Source organism: Eleutherodactylus coqui, chromosome 11 (assembly GCF_035609145.1).
Source record: "Eleutherodactylus coqui strain aEleCoq1 chromosome 11, aEleCoq1.hap1, whole genome shotgun sequence".
NCBI lineage: Eukaryota > Metazoa > Chordata > Amphibia > Anura > Eleutherodactylidae > Eleutherodactylus > Eleutherodactylus coqui.
In genome coordinates, this window is record NC_089847.1 from 14,105,618 (window position 1) to 14,123,557 (window position 17,940).

Here is a 17,940-nt window from a genome sequence, read left to right on the forward strand (position 1 = left end):
CAGCCGCTTCATATCAATGATCAGTGGAGGTTTCAGCACCCGGACCCCACTGATCAAAACATTTGACCTTTCAAGTTTCCTAAAAGCGCAGTTACTCTTTAAGAATCCTTGTGTTTAGCACATTCTCCAAGGACAAATGCAGAAGTGACTTCACTGAACGATTGCGCTATCATAGATGGTGCACCCCCTTGCTTCAGCCTCAGTTCACATTCACTTCTGTGCGCCCCGTCTGTCTCGGGGTACCATCACAAACAAGTGAAACTGGGTGGAAACCTTGTGAAACGGAGACCAGAGTCTCTATCTCACACATTAAGGGCTCGTTCACACGTCAGTATATACGCTCCGTACTATGCACATAATATGGAGTTATGAATCTCCATTGATTTGCGTTGAGGTACTCAGATCTGCACAGCGCTTACTATTAGTAGTACAGAAGTCAATGGAAATGTGTAAATACGCGATACTTGAGTGTTGGTGCACGAAATCAACAGACAGACTTGTGGATTTTGCGCGCATGAAAATTACTGTTAATAACACCCGGCTTCACATGGGTGTATCTGCGTGCGCAATACGGAGACAATAGAACCCATTGATTTCAGTGTGTTCATTCACATTTCCGTATTTTGTATGCGCATTCTGGTGACACAAAAAAAAAAATATAGAACATTCATGGATTTTCATCTGATTTTCTGACCAAGTGCGAATAAAACCATTTAAAATAATGCGTTTTCTTTCAATCTAATTTTTTCGGTCCGAAAATCGGGCGGAAAAACTTGTTCACGTGAACAGAACCTACAGCTTATAGTTCTGTCCTGGTTTTTGGCCTTTAAGACGAAGGGCAGGGACAGAAACAAGATGCAGACCGAGGCTCAGTCAGCCATAAGACTTGAGCACGATCCGCAGTACAGTATCCCATCGCATTGGTCCCAGCAGAGAGGAACAGTTCTGATAATAGGACTGTAACACGTGTGTGTGTGTTCGTTCCAGTGAAGTTACTGGAAGCAGCAGGGCTCCTGGCGATGACCTTCCCAACATCCTGATGACTAATGGCGCAGTGCGATCTGCCATCTCTGACTGAAGACTTTACCTCCTTTTATTATAAAACACGTTGCTGAACAGTTTTATTGATTATGTAACAGACATTTAAGGCAAAGTTATTATTACAATGTAAACATCTGACATTTGTAAATGCATCCTGGAAGGAGTCAGAAAGTTAGGTACCGACACCGGCCACCAGTCTCCCACCTCTGGAGTGAGCAGGCAGTAGGGTGAAGCAGCTGCAGACCCACGTAAGTGCTGCTTCTTCCACAGAGCTGCAGTAGAATGTGCAGGAAGAAGCACCATCGATTAACGGGCTTGTCCCATGAAAGCAAATAATCTTCTATCCATGATAACTTGCTGATTGGTGTGAGGCCGAATGCCGGGACTTCTACCAATCCCAAGAACGGGAGTTCGGTACATCCTAGAAGTTTTTGGTTTGCATCTTTTTAACGGCTGTTTTTAAAACGTAGCGGAGTTTTCATCAAGTTATGTAGATTACACAGGTTCTCCTTACCCTCCTCTCATGTGCTGCTGGTAAGTTATGATTTTTAGGTAGTTTCCCCATTTTTCAGTTGTTTTGCTATTTCCAATCCACTATCAGGGAGCAGGCATGTAGCAAGCCTAGCACTTCGCCAGTAGTTCACTGTCCTGTACTTCCTTTCCTTGACTCTCCATGCTGTATTGCACAATCTGTGGTCTAAGCAGCAGGGGGGGGGGGCAGTTTTCCAAGGAAAATGAGTCATTTAGAGACATTCTGGCTAAATTGTAAAAAAAAACCACTATAATGTGTGTGTAATGTGTGTACACCTACACGCTGTAACAGCAGGAGGCTGATTGTGGAGATCCTTATCATAGCACCTGCAGATCTGTCAGCCTGCAGCCACTGAGTGCACAGAAGCCACCTCTGAAGATAGCTTCTCCCCCCGTTGCTATGGAATCATTTGTGTCCTTGTTACTATGGGAGCTCTGTACCCAACGAGAGTGGATTGCGGAAAAGCTGGGAGACCCCTACTGGCAGCCACTTCAAATGTGATTTACAAAAGTATATTGCGCTTTATTTCCATCTAATTTTTTCGGTCTGAAAATCGGGCGGAAAAATTGTTCACGTGAACAGAACCTAAAGCTTATAGTTCTGTCCTGATTTTGGGCCTTTAAGATGAAGGGCGGAGACAGAAACAAGATGTGGACCGAGGCTCAGTCAGCCATAAGACTTGAGCACGATCCACAGTACAGTATCCCATCGCATTGGTCCCAGCAGAGAGGAACAGTTCTGATGACAGCAAAACTATGAAAGCAGGTGTTACCAGGTGCTATTAGGGTAGATGATGGATGTGTGTGTGTGTGTGGGGGGGGGGGGGTCCAACGCTTGGGGGACACCTCTATTTGCAACAGCGGTTACTGCTCAGGTATGTGACATGGCCCTCCACTGTATGAGATGTTACTGGAAGCAGCAGGGCTCCTGGCGATGACCTCCCCAACATCCTGATGAATAATGGTGCAGTGCGATCTCTCGCCTCTTATTTGGGTTAGCTATGATGAGACTAACCAAAGCTAGTAGATAGGCAGGAGTGGTCTGAAAAGTTAGTGCCCCCCTTAAACAGTTTTAACCCCTCGATCAGCTTTGTGCCCAATAAGATGTGATATTTTAACAATCAATTTTTTTTTTAATTCCTATCAGTATATTAGTTCTGTTTATTTAAAGAGGCCCTAACTTACCAGATAACTTATCTACTAGCCTCTGTTAGGCCGGCTTCATGTGAGCATATTTGCACGCACAATACACAGAGCATAGAACCCCCTGATTTGAATTGGTTCATTCAGATTTCCGTATTTTGGTCGTGTATTTCAGTCAGGCGAAAAAATAGAACATGCTCAATTTTTCTGCGCATTTGTGCACCAAAGGTTCCCATCGAAGACACTGAAGGGTGGTCAAACGCAAGCGCAATACGCAAGGAGTTGCGTGAAATACTGCGTGATTGCGCTGGAAAAGGAACACATCTGGAACTAATTAGCCTTTTCAATTAGTGCATATTTGTTTGTCACGCGCAAATGAACATGCCCATCAGGTGCAAAAAGTACAGAAAAATGAATTGAGGAAAGGGGAGGGCATTTAGATATTGCCTCCCTGCTGATTGAACCACAGACTGCAATGCAGCATGGGGAGTCAGGGAAAGGAAGTACAGGGCAGTGAACTACTGCGCAATTGCTCTTACGCCCGTGTGAAGCCAGCCTTATGGTATACTATGCGATACTCCGGCGTCTTCAGCATCCTCCCTAGTGCATGTCCTGGGACTGGGGACGAATACTTTGTGGTGGAGCATTGCTGGTGTTCCCAACCCTAAGGGATGATGGTGAGGGTTAGGAAGAAGGGGGAGGGGGGCAGCTGCAAAGAGCCAAGCACTTGAACTCTTCTATCACTAACAGGTCATGGACATGAATGGAACAGCATCGACAACCTGAAATCACTACGCAAAATAGGGAAGATGGAACAATACTGCTGCAACGCCACCTATTGGAAGGCAGCATTACTGCAAGGCAATGTCAGACTCTTTATACAAGCCTTATAACACTGACCGGGAATTGTAAACTGATTCACGCAGCACCCGACTCCCGTTCTCAGGATCGCTCGGGCGTCTCCCGCTATCTAGCAGCCAGTGGATAAAGGAGAACTTGCTTTTCTAGGACCAACTCTCCAAGTCCTCATCCTGGCCGTTCTTGGTAGGTCTGCGAGTTTTTATCCAACAAGAACCCTGAAGAGCTGCAACTAATGGTGCATTATACTTTCAGGATGAACACTCACATCCCCAATTTCTCACGTAGATTCTTTATTGTGTCACACAGCGTCTCCAGCGACGTTTCAACTGCTCCATACCGTCTTTATCAAGCATACAGCTGCATGTAACGACCCACATATATATTTATTTATATTACACAAAGGGACACCCTTTGTATGTGTATATATACATTGGCATGCCAGTATAATGGTCACTGTGCTTAGACGCACAGTCTCGTGGGAGCGAACGCATGCACAGTTGTGACTGCTGCATGTGCTACTATGGCGCTCAGCAAGTTGGGCTGACATGCTATAATCCAGTTATTACAAGTTGGATTACATTCGGGTGGCGTTCGATCCACGCCACCCCATCATTGGTATGTGTCCCTCCGAGGTGGTGTGTTTTTATTGGGGGATGTCTTGGTGGGGGGGGGTGTGGTTGTAACATGCTCCTGTATGCTTGATAAAGACTGTATGGAACAGTTGAAACGTTGCCAGACACACTGAGTCTGTGTGACACTATAAAGAATCTTCATGAGAAGTTGTGGATGTGCGTATTCATCCTGCCCATATAATGCCCCGTTAGTTGCTGGTCTTCACGGTTATTGGTGGATATGTCGTCTTTGGTGATCTTATGGTCCGGATCATAACGATACCGTGTAACAATCTTACATATTATTGCTCTCCCAGCGGGATTACGCAAGACTGTTGGAACTAATGTCTGCGAGTTCTGATAATCCCCCCATTGACCATGAAGCACAAATACTGGCCAACCGTATCAGTGAGGGTCCCGCCTTCTGATTCTTGAACAGTCAGCTGCCATTTTTTCAGTTTGTTTCTATAAAATGGGGCCGATCGGCCCTAAAAATATGTAAACTTTAAAAACCCTAAGAACTATTTAAAAAAACCTATCATGGAGCCAATAACTCCCTAACACAATGTAACCGTCCCTAAAACACGGACACTAGGAAGAAGAGGAGGGGGCAGTACAGCCGCAGCCAGCAGGGGGCGCACATCACACATTATTTGTTCACTTTTTCGTGCCGGAGGATTGTACGTCAGCGTAGAGGTAAACCCCCAGCACCTGGTTTAACCCTTTCCCAGCCACAGTCATTTAGTAAGATGGACGCGGCGGTTCACGGTCATCCTTGTTGGCCTTTATCGAAGCTCAGGAGAATTCATCCAGGAAACGTACGTGGAAATCCTTCACGCTCTGCAACAAGCGGCGCAGCTTCTCCACCGGCGGCAGGATGGTCATTCTGGAAGAGAGAAGAGACACCGGTTACTGCGACCGTTAACTGGACAGTAAGGTGTACTCTACTTTTCTCTGTCATCAGCCATTTCAGATTAGGGAGAGACTAAAAAAAGGTGCCTTTACAGTGGGTGATTATCGTACGAATGATCGCTGGAAGTAGCGAATGCGGGTGATAATCATCCAGTGTACACGCGGTCGCCGATGGGACACGGAGAAAGAAGTCGCTTGGGTTGTAGCAGAACTAGTCATTGGAAGGACTATTGCTCCTGAATGAAGGACAATAATAGTCGTCGGGGCTGTTTGTGGTTGTCAGGCGCCCGACAGGCGTCCCATGTAAAGGTACCTTAAGTAAACTAATGTTGTACTATAGGATGTGGCAATAGGACAGGGGGAATACAAGCTACTGCTCCCTGCTGTCAGCCAGCTGCGGGGAGGGTGACTGTAGGACACGTAGATAAGCTATTGTTCTCAGTTACCAGCCACGTCAAGTTTGGGAGAAGAGTGATGAGGGTGCATAATGACCCTACCAACATACTCACTACTTCATGTCACATATCTCCACTGCGGAGTGATCCGCCCTAAGTGGGGGTACAGAGATCAGAGGTTTCTCTTGTACTTACTAGGGGGTAAAGGGGTTATCCCAAAATGGTCTTATCGCCTCTCCACGGGATCGTTGATAAAAGTCTGATCAGTGGGGGGCTCACTGCTGAAGCCCCCACTCATCCCCAGAACAGGGTTGCAGGTCCCCCTCTCCTCCTCCCTGCGGCTCGCTACACCCACAGGCCCAGCGACGCTCCCTTCAACTTCAAGGGGGCAGACAGAATTAGAGTGCAAAGCCTTGGCTATCTCCGACAGTCCTAATGCAGCATCGCACTTGTGTGACTGCCGCTCTATTCATCACTGTGGGTGGGGGGCAGATGAGAAGCAGGAAACATAAGACCCCCAATCTCAAGAACGATGAGCGCCTCAGCGGTAAGCCCCCTACTAATCAGTCTGTTATTCTATATATACACGTGATAGAAGTCACGCTTGGTACAACCACTTTAACAAGTTGCCAACTTCCCTTTGTGTCGGCCGTTTTCACCCAGACGACCAGATCGTGTGATTTTGCCGCGATGCAATAGAGTGAGAGAAAGCCTGTATATAAAGCGATGCTTTCCAATGGGTTCCTTCACATTCGCGATGTTTTCTCTGATGCCATCTTGCGATTTTTTGTTTTGTTTTGGAGCCCATCAAACTGGTATCGACCACTTGTCCGTCAATCCGTATGTGCTGCCTGAGTTACCTGCACAGCCCGACAGCACCTATTATGTCAGTTACCGGCTCTTAGCTCCGCCCCCTGATCACATGACGCTGACGTCATCACAGGTCCTTTATCCTCCTTGTGCACTGAATGAGGGATTATGGGTGGACTACATCCCCCACAAAGCCCCACGGCCTCAGTTGCTATGGATACAGCAGTACTCAGTCTGGCGGTTTGCAGCTGGTGTGGAGACTCCCTACCCCAAAAAGTAAGCCCTAGCTGCACTGCAAATAAAAAAAAATGAGTGATGCTTATCTAGCAGGCTCGGTCCAGGTCCTCCAATCAATGCAGTGCTGGATGAACCAATCCCAGCATCACTTCCTGGAGGTGGGGTTTATGAATCCGGCAACCAGGAAGTGATCTTCTGTGGGGGCGAACTGCAGGACCCCCAGCGGAGCGCTGGAGAGCAGCGGGACGACCCGGATGAGCCTTTTAGATAAGTATTACTTTTTTTTTCTGGAGTGCAGGTAGGGCTTAGTTTCGAGGTACGACTAAACCTTCTTGCGATTTTATCTCGGCAAGCAGCGATGCAATGCGCGATTTTACAAAGTCACGGGGATAAAGCTGCGATATCACCGTGGCGATATTGTTGTCACCCGTGTGAAAGAGGCTTAAATAAATACAACCCCGCAGCGGTGCCAGTAAGAAAAAACATAAAATAAAAAACTTGCCTAAAGTGATAAGTCCCGTCTCGCTGCCCAAATCCGCTTCCAGGAACGACGCAGATCCCGGTCTCCTCCAGCAACCGCATGCAGTAAAACATGTCAGGGGCCGTCTGCAACTCCTGCGGGGACAAACGAAAACGCAGCCTTGTTTTAGATTTAACCCCGTCTGCAAAGAATCCAGGAACGGCAACAGAATGGAGGGGAATTAAAAGGCCGTCGGCCATATAACAATCCCCTATACATTAACAACGTGGCTTGGTGCTGCCACGGGCAAAAGTGTCTTAAAGGGTTGTTCCAGGACTAAATTGCTGATGAGCCGTTCCCAGGATAAGTCATAGTTGACTGGCAAGGTCCAGCGCTCAGAGATCCCTGCCAATCAGCTGATTGCAGAGGCCGCTGTGTTAGGGGGTCTACTCCACCCTATTGTCACATTGATCAATCCCATGGCCTGAGAGTAGATCAGTCTCATGCAAGTGAGTGGAACTGAGGTGCTGTACCAAGCACAGCCACTATACAATGACCAGTGCTGTGTCTGGTATGAACTGATGTGACGCTGGCGTGCACCCGAGTGCCATTGTCAGTACAATCAGCTGATGTCAGGGGTCCCAAGTGGGGGACCCCACCAATCAACTAGTGATGACTGATCCTGAGGAAAGGTCATCACTAGTTTAGTCCTGGAAACCCACTTTAACCCCTTAACGCTACAGGATGTACAGTTACATCCTGCAGGTTTGGGGAATGCATGAAGAGAGGTCGTGGGTCGATCCCGCTCCATACAACGCAGGTGCCGGCTGTTTCTTACAGCTGAAACCCACCCGCAACAGCTCAGATACGCAGCGCTGCTCATCAGAGCTGTTTACCCTTTAAATGTTGCAGTCCGTGCTTACAGTGGCATTTAAATGCTCTGATCGATGTTTGGGGGTCTCACACTGCGCCCAGCAATGAGATCACGGGAGCGTTTCCTGGAGGAATTCTTCTGAAAGCCACCATGGCTACCATTGCACATTGCCTATCAGGCCATGCTTGTGATGTGGCTTGATAGATTGCCTGTCAGATCAGACCTGCTATGGCATTACACCAAACCATCGCAGGTTCTTGTCCCCTCTGGGGACTAAGAAAAAAAAATAAAAAATAAAAAAAAGACTGTAGAAATTAGTTTTAAAAAACATTTTTATTAAAAAAGGTAATACAAGTTAAAAAAAAAAAAAAAAAACCTTTTGCCATATTTATAATAAAAGGATCTAAATAAAAACAAAAATATATTATTTGGTATCGCTGCATCTGTAAAACTCCAAAATATCAAAGTAACGCATTATTTACCCCGCCCGGTCAGCATAGTCAGGAAAAAAAAACAGAAAAACCCGCAGAAGTGCACTTTTTTGATTACCTTATCTCCAAGAAAAAAATATAAAAAGCGATCAAAAAGTTGTAAGTACTCAAGAATGGTACCAACAGAAACTACAGGATGTCTCACAAAAAAAAGAGGCCTCACACAACTATGTTGACGGAAAAAAAATTTTTTTAAAAAGGCACGGCTGTCAGAAGATGGCGGGAGGAAATAATTAAATGAAATATCTTCAGGGGAAAGAAAAAAAAAAACAAAACAAAACAAAAAAAACCCACTATATATATATTTGGTTTTTAAGTCTAAGGCCGCCTGCAGATGGGCGGAAATTCGGCAGCGGGATTTCCCGCCGAATTTCCACCCGTGGAAGCTGCCATATGATTGCGTTAACAAACGCAATCCTAGGCAGACAGCCGAGATTTGTCCGCGCGAAATCTCGCGCAGCAAACAAATCGCGGCCTGCTCTATATGCGAGCCCCGCACAGAAATCTCACTCCCCGGCCGCTGGCTCCGGTCTGCGCCGGCAGCCGACACATCAAACAGCCGGAGCCGCGGAAGCAGGCGAGTCCACACTGCTCTCTGCAGGGGCTCGGGTCGGGTCCCGCTACGAGAATTCTCGCAGCCGGATCCGACCTGGCCGTCTGCCGGCGGCCTAAGTATTTGTACTGACCCACAGAAAAAAGTTATCATGTTGTTTTTGTTGCAGTGTGTACGCCAAAGACGGCGGAATTTAGTTTTTTTTCCCCCCATTTAGAATTTTTTAAAACTTTTCCAGTACATTATATGGTACATTTTATAGGACCGGTGAAAGATCCAACTCGTCCCACATGTGATGGCATATTGTCGCCTGGCTGGGAACACTGCTGTCCATAAAAGGGGGCACAGCACTACACCAGCATTGGGTTCCCTTCATTCCATGGATCGATGTGGATCCCAGATGCCCACCCATCATAATGATCCCATATCCTGGGGATACAGCATTACTTTATAAGATGGAAATAGCCATTTATTGTCTGGGAATAATCATGCCAGGAAACAAGATTTTCTTTTGCGCAATTCCTGCTATAAGCACCAGGTGGCGCTCTGCAGCCATTCATCTATCTGGATGTGAAAGAGAAGCGTGGAAGATACATTACTGCACACTGACCTCAGCCTTTTCTACGGCGCTTGGAGGAATAAAGATTCGGGGGAAGGCGTACATCGCCCCCTGCAGGGGATTACACTGAATGCCAGGAACCTGGTTGAACAATTCCTCCGTTAGCTGAGCCTTGTGAGCCAGAGAGGAGAGAACGGCTTCCTTCTCCTGCAAGGACATTACATGGTCGGGGGTCTTCACAGAACGGCCGACACTTGCGCAGACTCCCGTGGGGGCTGCAGCGGACGTACCTGGATGAACTGCTGATGGGACTCCTCGTCAGGCTTTGGGGGGTTCACCACCACATCCATGGCTGCCTGGCCGGACACCGGAGGACACAGGCGCACAGAGAGCATCTTCACCAGCTGGGCCTGGATGTCGGGGTGCAGGTTCAGCACCTCCATGTACCCCCCACGGTAGCCACACCTGAAACACACAGGGGGGGGTCGCTGTTACAGGGTCAGAGAAGAAGCATGGAGTTTGCAGGTCCTTTACGGGTTTTTTTCTGGACCCCCCCCCCCCCTCTATTAATTAAAGAATGGTTGGATCTGCTGGTTGCTAATTAATATGAATGACGGATCTAAGTGATACATGGGGTCACCATCTTAAGGAGTTCCCCCACATTGCAGGAGCTCGACCCTCCGCCACTTACTCTCCCATGTAACCTTTGGAGGTGGAGTGGAACGAGGCGAGCTCCACGGTGCCGCTGTATTCTGGACCCATCTCATGCAGGACTTTCTTGAAGGAATGGAACTGGCAGTCCTCAGAATAGACGTTGTCCTGATAGACCTGCAAATACACAACGAAGACCAATGAGTGGCCAGCAGCGGTTGGGAGAGGCTCCGCCCCCACAGATCAGTTAGGCCCACAGCGTTCCATTGGCTATAATGCATTGCTTAACCCCTTAAAGGGGTTGTCCCGCGGCAGCAAGTGGGTCTATACACTTCTGTATGGCCATATTAATGCACTTTGTAATGTACATTGTGCATTAATTATGAGCCATACAGAAGTTATAAGAAGTTTTTCACTTACCTGTTCCGTTGCTGGCGTCCTCGTCTCCATGGTTGCCGTCTAATTTTCGCCGTCTAATGGCCAAATTAGCCGAGCTTGCGCAGTCCGGGTCTTCTTATCTTCTCAATGGGGCTCGGTGTAGCTCCGCCCCGTCACGTGCTGATTCCAGCCAATCAGGAGGCTGGAATCGGCAATGGACCGCACAGAAGTAAGAAGTCACCGGAGCGCGGGGATTCAGGTAAGCGCTGTCTGGTGATCTTTTTTAACCCCTGCATCGGGGTTGTCTCGCGCCGAACGGGGGGGGGGGGGGGGGTTGAAAAAAAAAAAAAACCCGTTTCGGCGCGGGACAACCCCTTTAAGGACGCAGACATTTCTCCTCCAATCCCCACTTCCCCATAAATTTTTGGTTTCTCTTCCTCACTTTCAAAACATCATGACCTTTCTACGTTTCGGGCAACACCGCTATCCGAGGGCCCGCTGCGGGGCGAGTTGTATTTCCCAATGGGACCATATAATGCAGTGAAAGACTTTTAAAAATTTCTAAGTGTAGCAAAATGGCGAAAACTTAATTCCGCAATCTTTTGGGAGCGGGGCGGAGGGGGGGGGGGGTCTTGTGTTTACAGCGGCAAAAGCATCATGACAACTTCATTCTGCGGATCAGCCGCTAGGATTGTGAGGACACCAGACTGATTTTGTTTTCTTTCCCCTGACCAGCATAACAGGCTGGCCTTTCTGTCACCGGGGTTGTGCGAGGGTCCGTGTTTTGCGGGACGCAGTGTAGTTTCTACCGGCACCATTGGAGTATGTACAACATTTTGTTCACTTTATTAAAAAAAAAAATTCTTGAAGATGGGGTAACCAAAAACGTGCAATTCTGTCTTTGTGTACTTTTTTTCTGATGAAGTTGACCGTTCCGGAATAAATGATGCGTTATTCTAACGGACTGGACTTTTATGGATGCGGCAAATAGCAGAAAAAAGTTTTTAAAACTTTTTTTTTTTTTTTTTTAAAGGGGACTGGAACTTGTGACCGTTCTATTGCTTACACCATGTACTGCAATACTTCAATATGTCTGCCACAGGCCTTAATAGGCAGAAACACATTACAACCCTGGGGTCTTCAGAAGGCTCCCAATTGCCACGATACCTGGGAAAGCCCCTCGCTATCTAATCCTGGGGCAGAGTGGGGTACTCAAGACCCCTGAATGTCAAACTAAACATTTAAATGTCATAGGGAAAATTGACAGCGGCATTTAAAGGGTTAACTGCTGCGATTGGGGTGAACACTGATCAATGTTGTGGTGGCCCGGTGTTGGCCGTGTACGAACCGATCCTGCTACATACACACCCTGTGCACCTAGGACATACATATACATCCTGTAGTACTAAGGGGGGGTAGAGGCCCTTTTACATGGTTATCGGGCCCACAACCAGCCGGCCGGGTGAAAGCGCCAAAGATCAGCCAATCAATGAGCAAACATGGATTGGTCTGCTGATTGGCTGTACATCGCCACGTGTGACGAGTGACATATACAGCTGACCAAAACTGTTCTTACCTCATCGGCCAGAAGGAACAGCCCCTCCTCCCAGGCAAAGTGGATGACTTCTTCTATGCAGCGCCGGCTCTGCACCTGCCCTATACGAGGAGGAGAGGACGGTGAGCTCCAATAACACCATATATACCCCGGAGCCTATATACCCCCCTTACTCACCGGTGGGGTTCCCAGGGTTTATAATACACAGCACCTTGGGGTTGGAGTATTCCTTGGCCCGGTACAAGGCCTTCCGCAGCTCGCTGACATCCAGAGCCCAGCAGTGCTCCTCGTCCAGGTAGTAGTTCACCTGCACGGCGTTCAGCTCAGATATGGCCGCCGAGTATAAGGGATACTGAGGGATGGGGATCATGACCCCCGTCCGGGCCGTCCCCTCCCCAGATACCAGGATCTTCAGGATGCTCTGAAACACAAAGACCCCTCGGTGTTCGGGTTTGCTGATAAATCCCCCCAACTTCTCAGCCATCGCTGGGCATTTTAAACCCTACTGGCTACAAAGCTGCCCTTAGACCTTTCATGGCCGCCAGTCGTCGGACCAACAGCTCCCCCACCAAACGCATGAGCGCTCACTTGTATTACAGGGGTGCAGCGGCGTCCTGGTGGTAACTTATCTCCACCGAGGACAAAGGGAGCGGACATTGTATACAAGGAGTCCCCCACCCAACATCATCTATTGGGGTAAAGTTAGGAACCCCCAGACGCATCCAACAGCGCCCGCTCCTGCTAAAACTGGGGGGTTCGGATTCTCCCCTAATACATGCAGTGGGCATCAGCTACTTGCATGCAAACAATATTTCTGCCCGATTTTCAGTCCACAATGGATATCCACATGCTGACCGATGCAAGCTGCTGGGCACAACGTCTTAGTAGTCTGCGTGGAATTAGCCTTAAAGGGCTTGTCCATCCTAATAAAATAGGAGATATGACCCTGGTAATGCCCATTAACAGGCTGTGACCTGAAGAATGTGGCGTTTAAAGGGACCCTCCAGATTTAGGACAGAATTCTGCCAGATAGTCATAGCCATTTTCTGACTACCGAATGCACACTGGGCACTGCCCTCCAATTAGCCAATACTGATCATGCCAGCAAGTCAGGCAGATCAGAGAGAAGGTCCAGTGTATTAGTAGTCTAAAGGCCCATTTACACGGAGCGATGATCACTCCAAATTAGCTCAAACGATATTTCAAGTGATCATCTTTGCAGAACTCCAAGTAGCTAATTAGCTACTTAAGAGTAAAGCTGGGTTTACATGGGACGAATGTCGGGAAAACGATGCCTGACACTCGTCCCTGTGTGTCCTCGCTCCAGTGCTGCTGCATGGGTGCTAGTATCGCTGGTTCGCTCACAGAGCGGCCAGTAGGAGGACGGGGCGGCTGCAGGAGATTTCTCTCCTCGCTCTCCCCCGCCCCTCTCCAATGACATAACATAGCGGCCGTTCAGTACTGAACAGCTGCTATATACACTGAACAATGAGCGATCAGCTCATCCTCCATCATTTATGCATAGCGGCCATTCAGTACTAAACAACCACTATGTTATGTCAATGAAGAGGGGTGGGGGAGAGAAATCTCCTGCAGCCTCCCCGCTGAAAGCTAACGATACAAGCTCCTGTGCGGGTGCACGGCAGCTAGCAAGTGCAGGGACCAGTATCGGGCATCGTTTGCCAAACACTCGTCCCGTCTAAAAGGGCCTTCATGCAGGCGGAACAGGATACTGCCGCGATGTCTCCGAGAACAATGCAGCCGTTTTGTATATGCAAACAGCTGCATTGTTCTCGGCACTTTCAGCTGATGTCCCGCTAAGAACTGAAGAATTGAAAATCGCAACATGTTAATTGTATCGCCGTTTCCGCTGCGGCTTCTCTTCTCTCTATGGGTAGAGATTTCCGCAGCGGATTACAAATGGCGCGGGATTTGAAGAAGCCTGCGGAAATCTCGTGGAATTCCTATGCACTTCCGCTGCAGACATTCTTCAAGATTTCCGTCCCATGGGAACCCAACCTAAGAGATACCCGGAGACTCAAAAGACCCTTTGATATGAAAATCAGTGTAAATGAGGAGCATTTTGCTCACCGATTCCATAGACTGTGTCCAGAGCGGCAGCCAAACCCCGGACCCTCCATCTATAATCCCCAGCAGTGAGATACCCTACACTACATAGTAGTTGTACCCCCGGCCCTTAGAGTGGGCAACTACCGGATGTAAAAAAGTTCACTCAAACGACACTCGTCCAGCGGAAACACGAGATCCGACAGGCTAGTAAGCGGGAAACCACTCATCAGTTGTTGGTCGCGTCAGCTCCGTAAAATGAAGCAACTAGTAAGCGGTTTCTCGCTCCCTGGAACAGGCAGTCTGTACTCTTTGAGCGGCTGCCTGTTCAATGACTGGATGCGGCCAGCCGGAAGAGATCTCCAGCACGCTCCGCTCTGAGCGACCATCGATCCTATGTGAACGCACAAGGGTGATAAGTATCTGACAGTTTCCCCTAAAATGTACGCACCCAACAGTCATCCCATGTAAAGCCCCCCTTGCAGCGCAGCACCCCTCACTTGCCTCCATTTATATGACCCAGTCGGTCGGCAGAACTTACAGCGATGCCATCACTGGCTCCAGTGGTGAGATAGATATTGTCTGGGTCCGCAGGAATGCCTCCGTCCCGCCGCTCGATATACCGAGCGACATCTTCCCGGATACAGGAGACCCCCTGGCTGGCGCTGTAGGAGCCTGGAAATGAGAATAAGACTATTTGGGCCGAGAGTCACACAGGTCAGCTTGGCATAAATCTGATCTGGGGCAATGCCAGTAATGGCTACTAATCGCTCGTATGGGGGAAGGGAGTGTGTGTGTGCACCAAACCGAATTCTGCAGGAAACAGACAGCTCCGTTCACGCCGCAGTGGCCTATTTTGGTATTGCAGGCCAAATTCTTAATGAAATGAATGGCCTGTAATACCAAGCTTGACCACTGCAGTGAGAACAGAGCTGTCTACTTCCTGCAGAACGCAGCTCAGTACAGCAGCCCACCAGCCCAGCAAACAGCTGATGAGCGGGGGTCTTCGGTAACAGCCCCTCTAGTACTGATGAGCTATCCTGGGGACGGGCATCAAGTGCTTAGAACTGAACAACCCTTTACGGCTTTGCTTTATTTTTTTTAAGCAGAACACTAAAAACTCGGAAAACCGTAAATGAAGAGAAATGGAGTAATTCTCTGCGCCAATGTCTTGGACTCGGCGTCACTCACCGAGGCTCTGTCCTCCGCACGACTGCAGGATGCGCCTGGCCCGGTCTTTGGCATCTGGTGGGAAGCGAGGGCTATCTAACAGGTCGGGATACGTGCAAAGAGCGACCACCTGCGGTAAGACGACAAGCATACAGGGAGACGCTGGCACCGAGGGTCAGCAGCGTACAACGGGCGCCACTTACCTGCCGCAGGAACGTGATTGGCTGCTGTCCCATGGCATGAGCGTCGCCGATGTTCGCCTTAATGACCTCGCTGAACGGCTTCTTGATTCCCTGCAGAGAGAGAACAAGATCAGTCAACTCAACCACTGTTCATCCTGAGCCTCCTGGTTCACGAATAGAATGCAAGCAGCACAGAACTACTGACACAGGAAGCCCTGTAGGCGAGATGAACCTCTACATCAGTTGGATCACTCCCCCCTACGGCTACAGTAATAGGATTCACATGCTGTATAACACCCCTCCTCCCCCCGCCGTGTATCCGGTAGCGGCAGGGACGAGGGCTCGGCTGTTGCCATGGTAACTGTATTCCATACAAAGAGCCCATTGTGGAGATTTCCAGAAATATTCAATATTTCTCAGCTCTAAAAATAAATAGTCTCAAAATGTTGACATTTCAGACGGCGTCAGGAACGGTCGCCACCGCCGCCGCCATCCGCAGCCTTGATGCTTAGCTTTACTATTTCTTAATGTTGCCCAAATTTACCAAACTGTAATATTATTCGCGCTCGCGGTCCCCCATCTTACAGATGCGACGATATCAAACTTGGCTTTTTTAAAAAATTTAAACTAATTTTTTTTCCCCCCCTTTTTTGTGGCCCTGTAGGGGTCTTGAACCGGTGACTCTATGATCACTGTAATACATTGATCGCTGCATGCAAGGGGTTAACAGCAGGGATCGGTGTTCCCGCTGAGGCCGATGCCTGCTGTGGTTGGCGCAGGCTCAGCTTCTCAGCCGCACCATCCATTGGACCTACCCGTACGTGGGACCGCCTCCTTGGGGCGGGGTTAGATCCGTCGCCGCGCAGGAATGGAGGCCTTTCCAACAGACAACCCCTCATGTGTTGTTCCCAGGGTGGACTCCGCCCAGCGGCGCCACGGAATCCGCTTTGCTTCCGCGCGTGGATGTTATATCGCTGTGCAGCCGCGGCGCTGAATCCCATTAAACGTAATGAAATGTTAATTTGCGCAAATTCCGCTGCAAAAAAAACCCGCGGTGCGAACCGACCGACCGATCGCAGCGGCAGAAACAGGCGGCTCCGTTATCAGCGCCGCTCGTCTTCATTCTTATGGCGCCGATGATCACAGGGATGATACTTGTGCGCGGGGGGAGAGCAGCGGCGCCGATGATGTAATTGTCACCCGCAGCGCCGGGAAGGGAAGACGATCAGCGAGGAGATTTAGCTTCCATCCGGAATGAGCAGCAGAAGGACTACAACCCCCAGCAGACGCTCCCTGCCGTGTGATGGCCTGAATCATGGACTTTGTGATTACAACTCCCAGCATGATGGCTCTAGTTCTCCCCCCCCCTAGACATGCTGGGACTTGTAGTTCTATCCCCCTCAACACATGCTTGGACTTGTAGTTCTCCTCCAGCCCAATGGGCATGCTGAGACTTGTAGTTCTCTCCGTCCCCTGAGCATGCTGGGACTTGTAGTCCTCCCCCCGGGCATGCTGGGACTTGTAGTCCTCTCTCGCCCCCCCCGGGGCATGCTGGGACTTGTAGTCCTCTCTCGCCCCCCCGGGGCATGCTGGGACTTGTAGTCCTCTCTCCCCCCCCCCCCCCCAGGGCATGCTGGGACTTGTAGTCCTCTCTCGCCCCCCCGGGGCATGCTGGGACTTGCAGTCCTCTCCGTCCCCTGAGCATGCTGGGACTTGTAGTCCTCTCGCCCCCCGGGCATGCTGGGACTTGTAGTCCTCTCGCCCCCCGGGCATGCTGGGACTTGTAGTCCTCTCGCCCCCCGGGCATGCTGGGACTTGTAGTCCTCTCGCCCCCCCCGGGCATGCTGGGACTTGTGGTGCTCCTCACCTGCTGCAGCTCCCTCTCTATCTCCCCGGCTTTCAGCACAATGGCTCCCCGCACCGCGTACTCCACCGCCCGGACCTGCGGGTTCATGGACTGCAGAGTGAGGATCCTGTCCCGGGAGCGGCGGGCGGCCGGGGCCTCCGCGGCGGAGCTGCTGCACCTGCGGGGGCCGCGGAAGAGGTCCCGGAGCGCGGAGCGGAGCCGCATGTCACCGGCACGGACTACAACTCCCGCTTTCCTCGCCGGGCACCACGTGACCTGCCAGGTGACGGGCAGTGTCCACAGCGCCCTCTAGTAGTAATACGTAAAAACTACAGAGCCTGGTGGAAGCCAGAGGCGTTGTCTCTAATAACCAATCAGAGCCGGGCTGCTATGGCGTGCCGTGATCGTTGCTATGGGCAACCACCCATAACAAATGTCACGTGATCACATGGCAGGACCCATTTGGGGTCCCTTATTAGAGGGGCTGTTTGGGGGCCTAAAGAAAAAGCTTCTAAAGATGTCAAGTGCAAAACACAGAGGGGAAAGAACTCGGAATGACAGCCAATCACAGAGGAGCTTCCATTCTTCAAGGCAGAATGTGAAATGAATGCTG

At 49.7% G+C, this 17,940-nt stretch overlaps 1 protein-coding gene across 1 annotated transcript; it reads right to left on the reverse strand.

Annotated features, from left to right (window-relative positions):
• Positions 1–3,894: 3,894 nt before the first annotated feature.
• On the reverse strand, positions 3,895–17,604 carry GPT2 (glutamic--pyruvic transaminase 2). Its single transcript, XM_066582556.1, has 11 exons — positions 17,349–17,604; positions 15,503–15,592; positions 15,321–15,429; positions 14,671–14,804; positions 12,240–12,483; positions 12,084–12,163; positions 10,170–10,306; positions 9,769–9,943; positions 9,530–9,685; positions 7,044–7,156; positions 3,895–5,073 (listed from the first exon to the last, which is right to left on the reverse strand). Exons 1-11 carry the CDS (start codon positions 17,550–17,552, stop codon positions 4,983–4,985), a joined length of 1,533 nt encoding a protein of 510 aa, XP_066438653.1. The 5' UTR covers positions 17,553–17,604; the 3' UTR covers positions 3,895–4,982.
• Between the last annotated feature and the right edge of the window lie 336 nt (positions 17,605–17,940).

What these genes read in the sequence shown, in the direction of transcription:
- GPT2 (XM_066582556.1), bottom strand. Translation starts at nt 17,552, where the DNA reads ATGCGGCTCCGCTCCGCGCTCCGGGACCTCTTCCGCGGCCCCCGCAGG. An exon ending in CAATCACGTTCCTGCGGCAG is followed by an intron (nt 15,430 to 15,502) that starts GTAAGTGGCGCC and finishes GTCTTACCGCAG; the next exon opens with GTGGTCGCTCTTTGCACGTA. An exon ending in GAGCCAGTGATGGCATCGCT is followed by an intron (nt 12,484 to 14,670) that starts GTAAGTTCTGCC and finishes TTTGTGTTTCAG; the next exon opens with AGCATCCTGAAGATCCTGGT.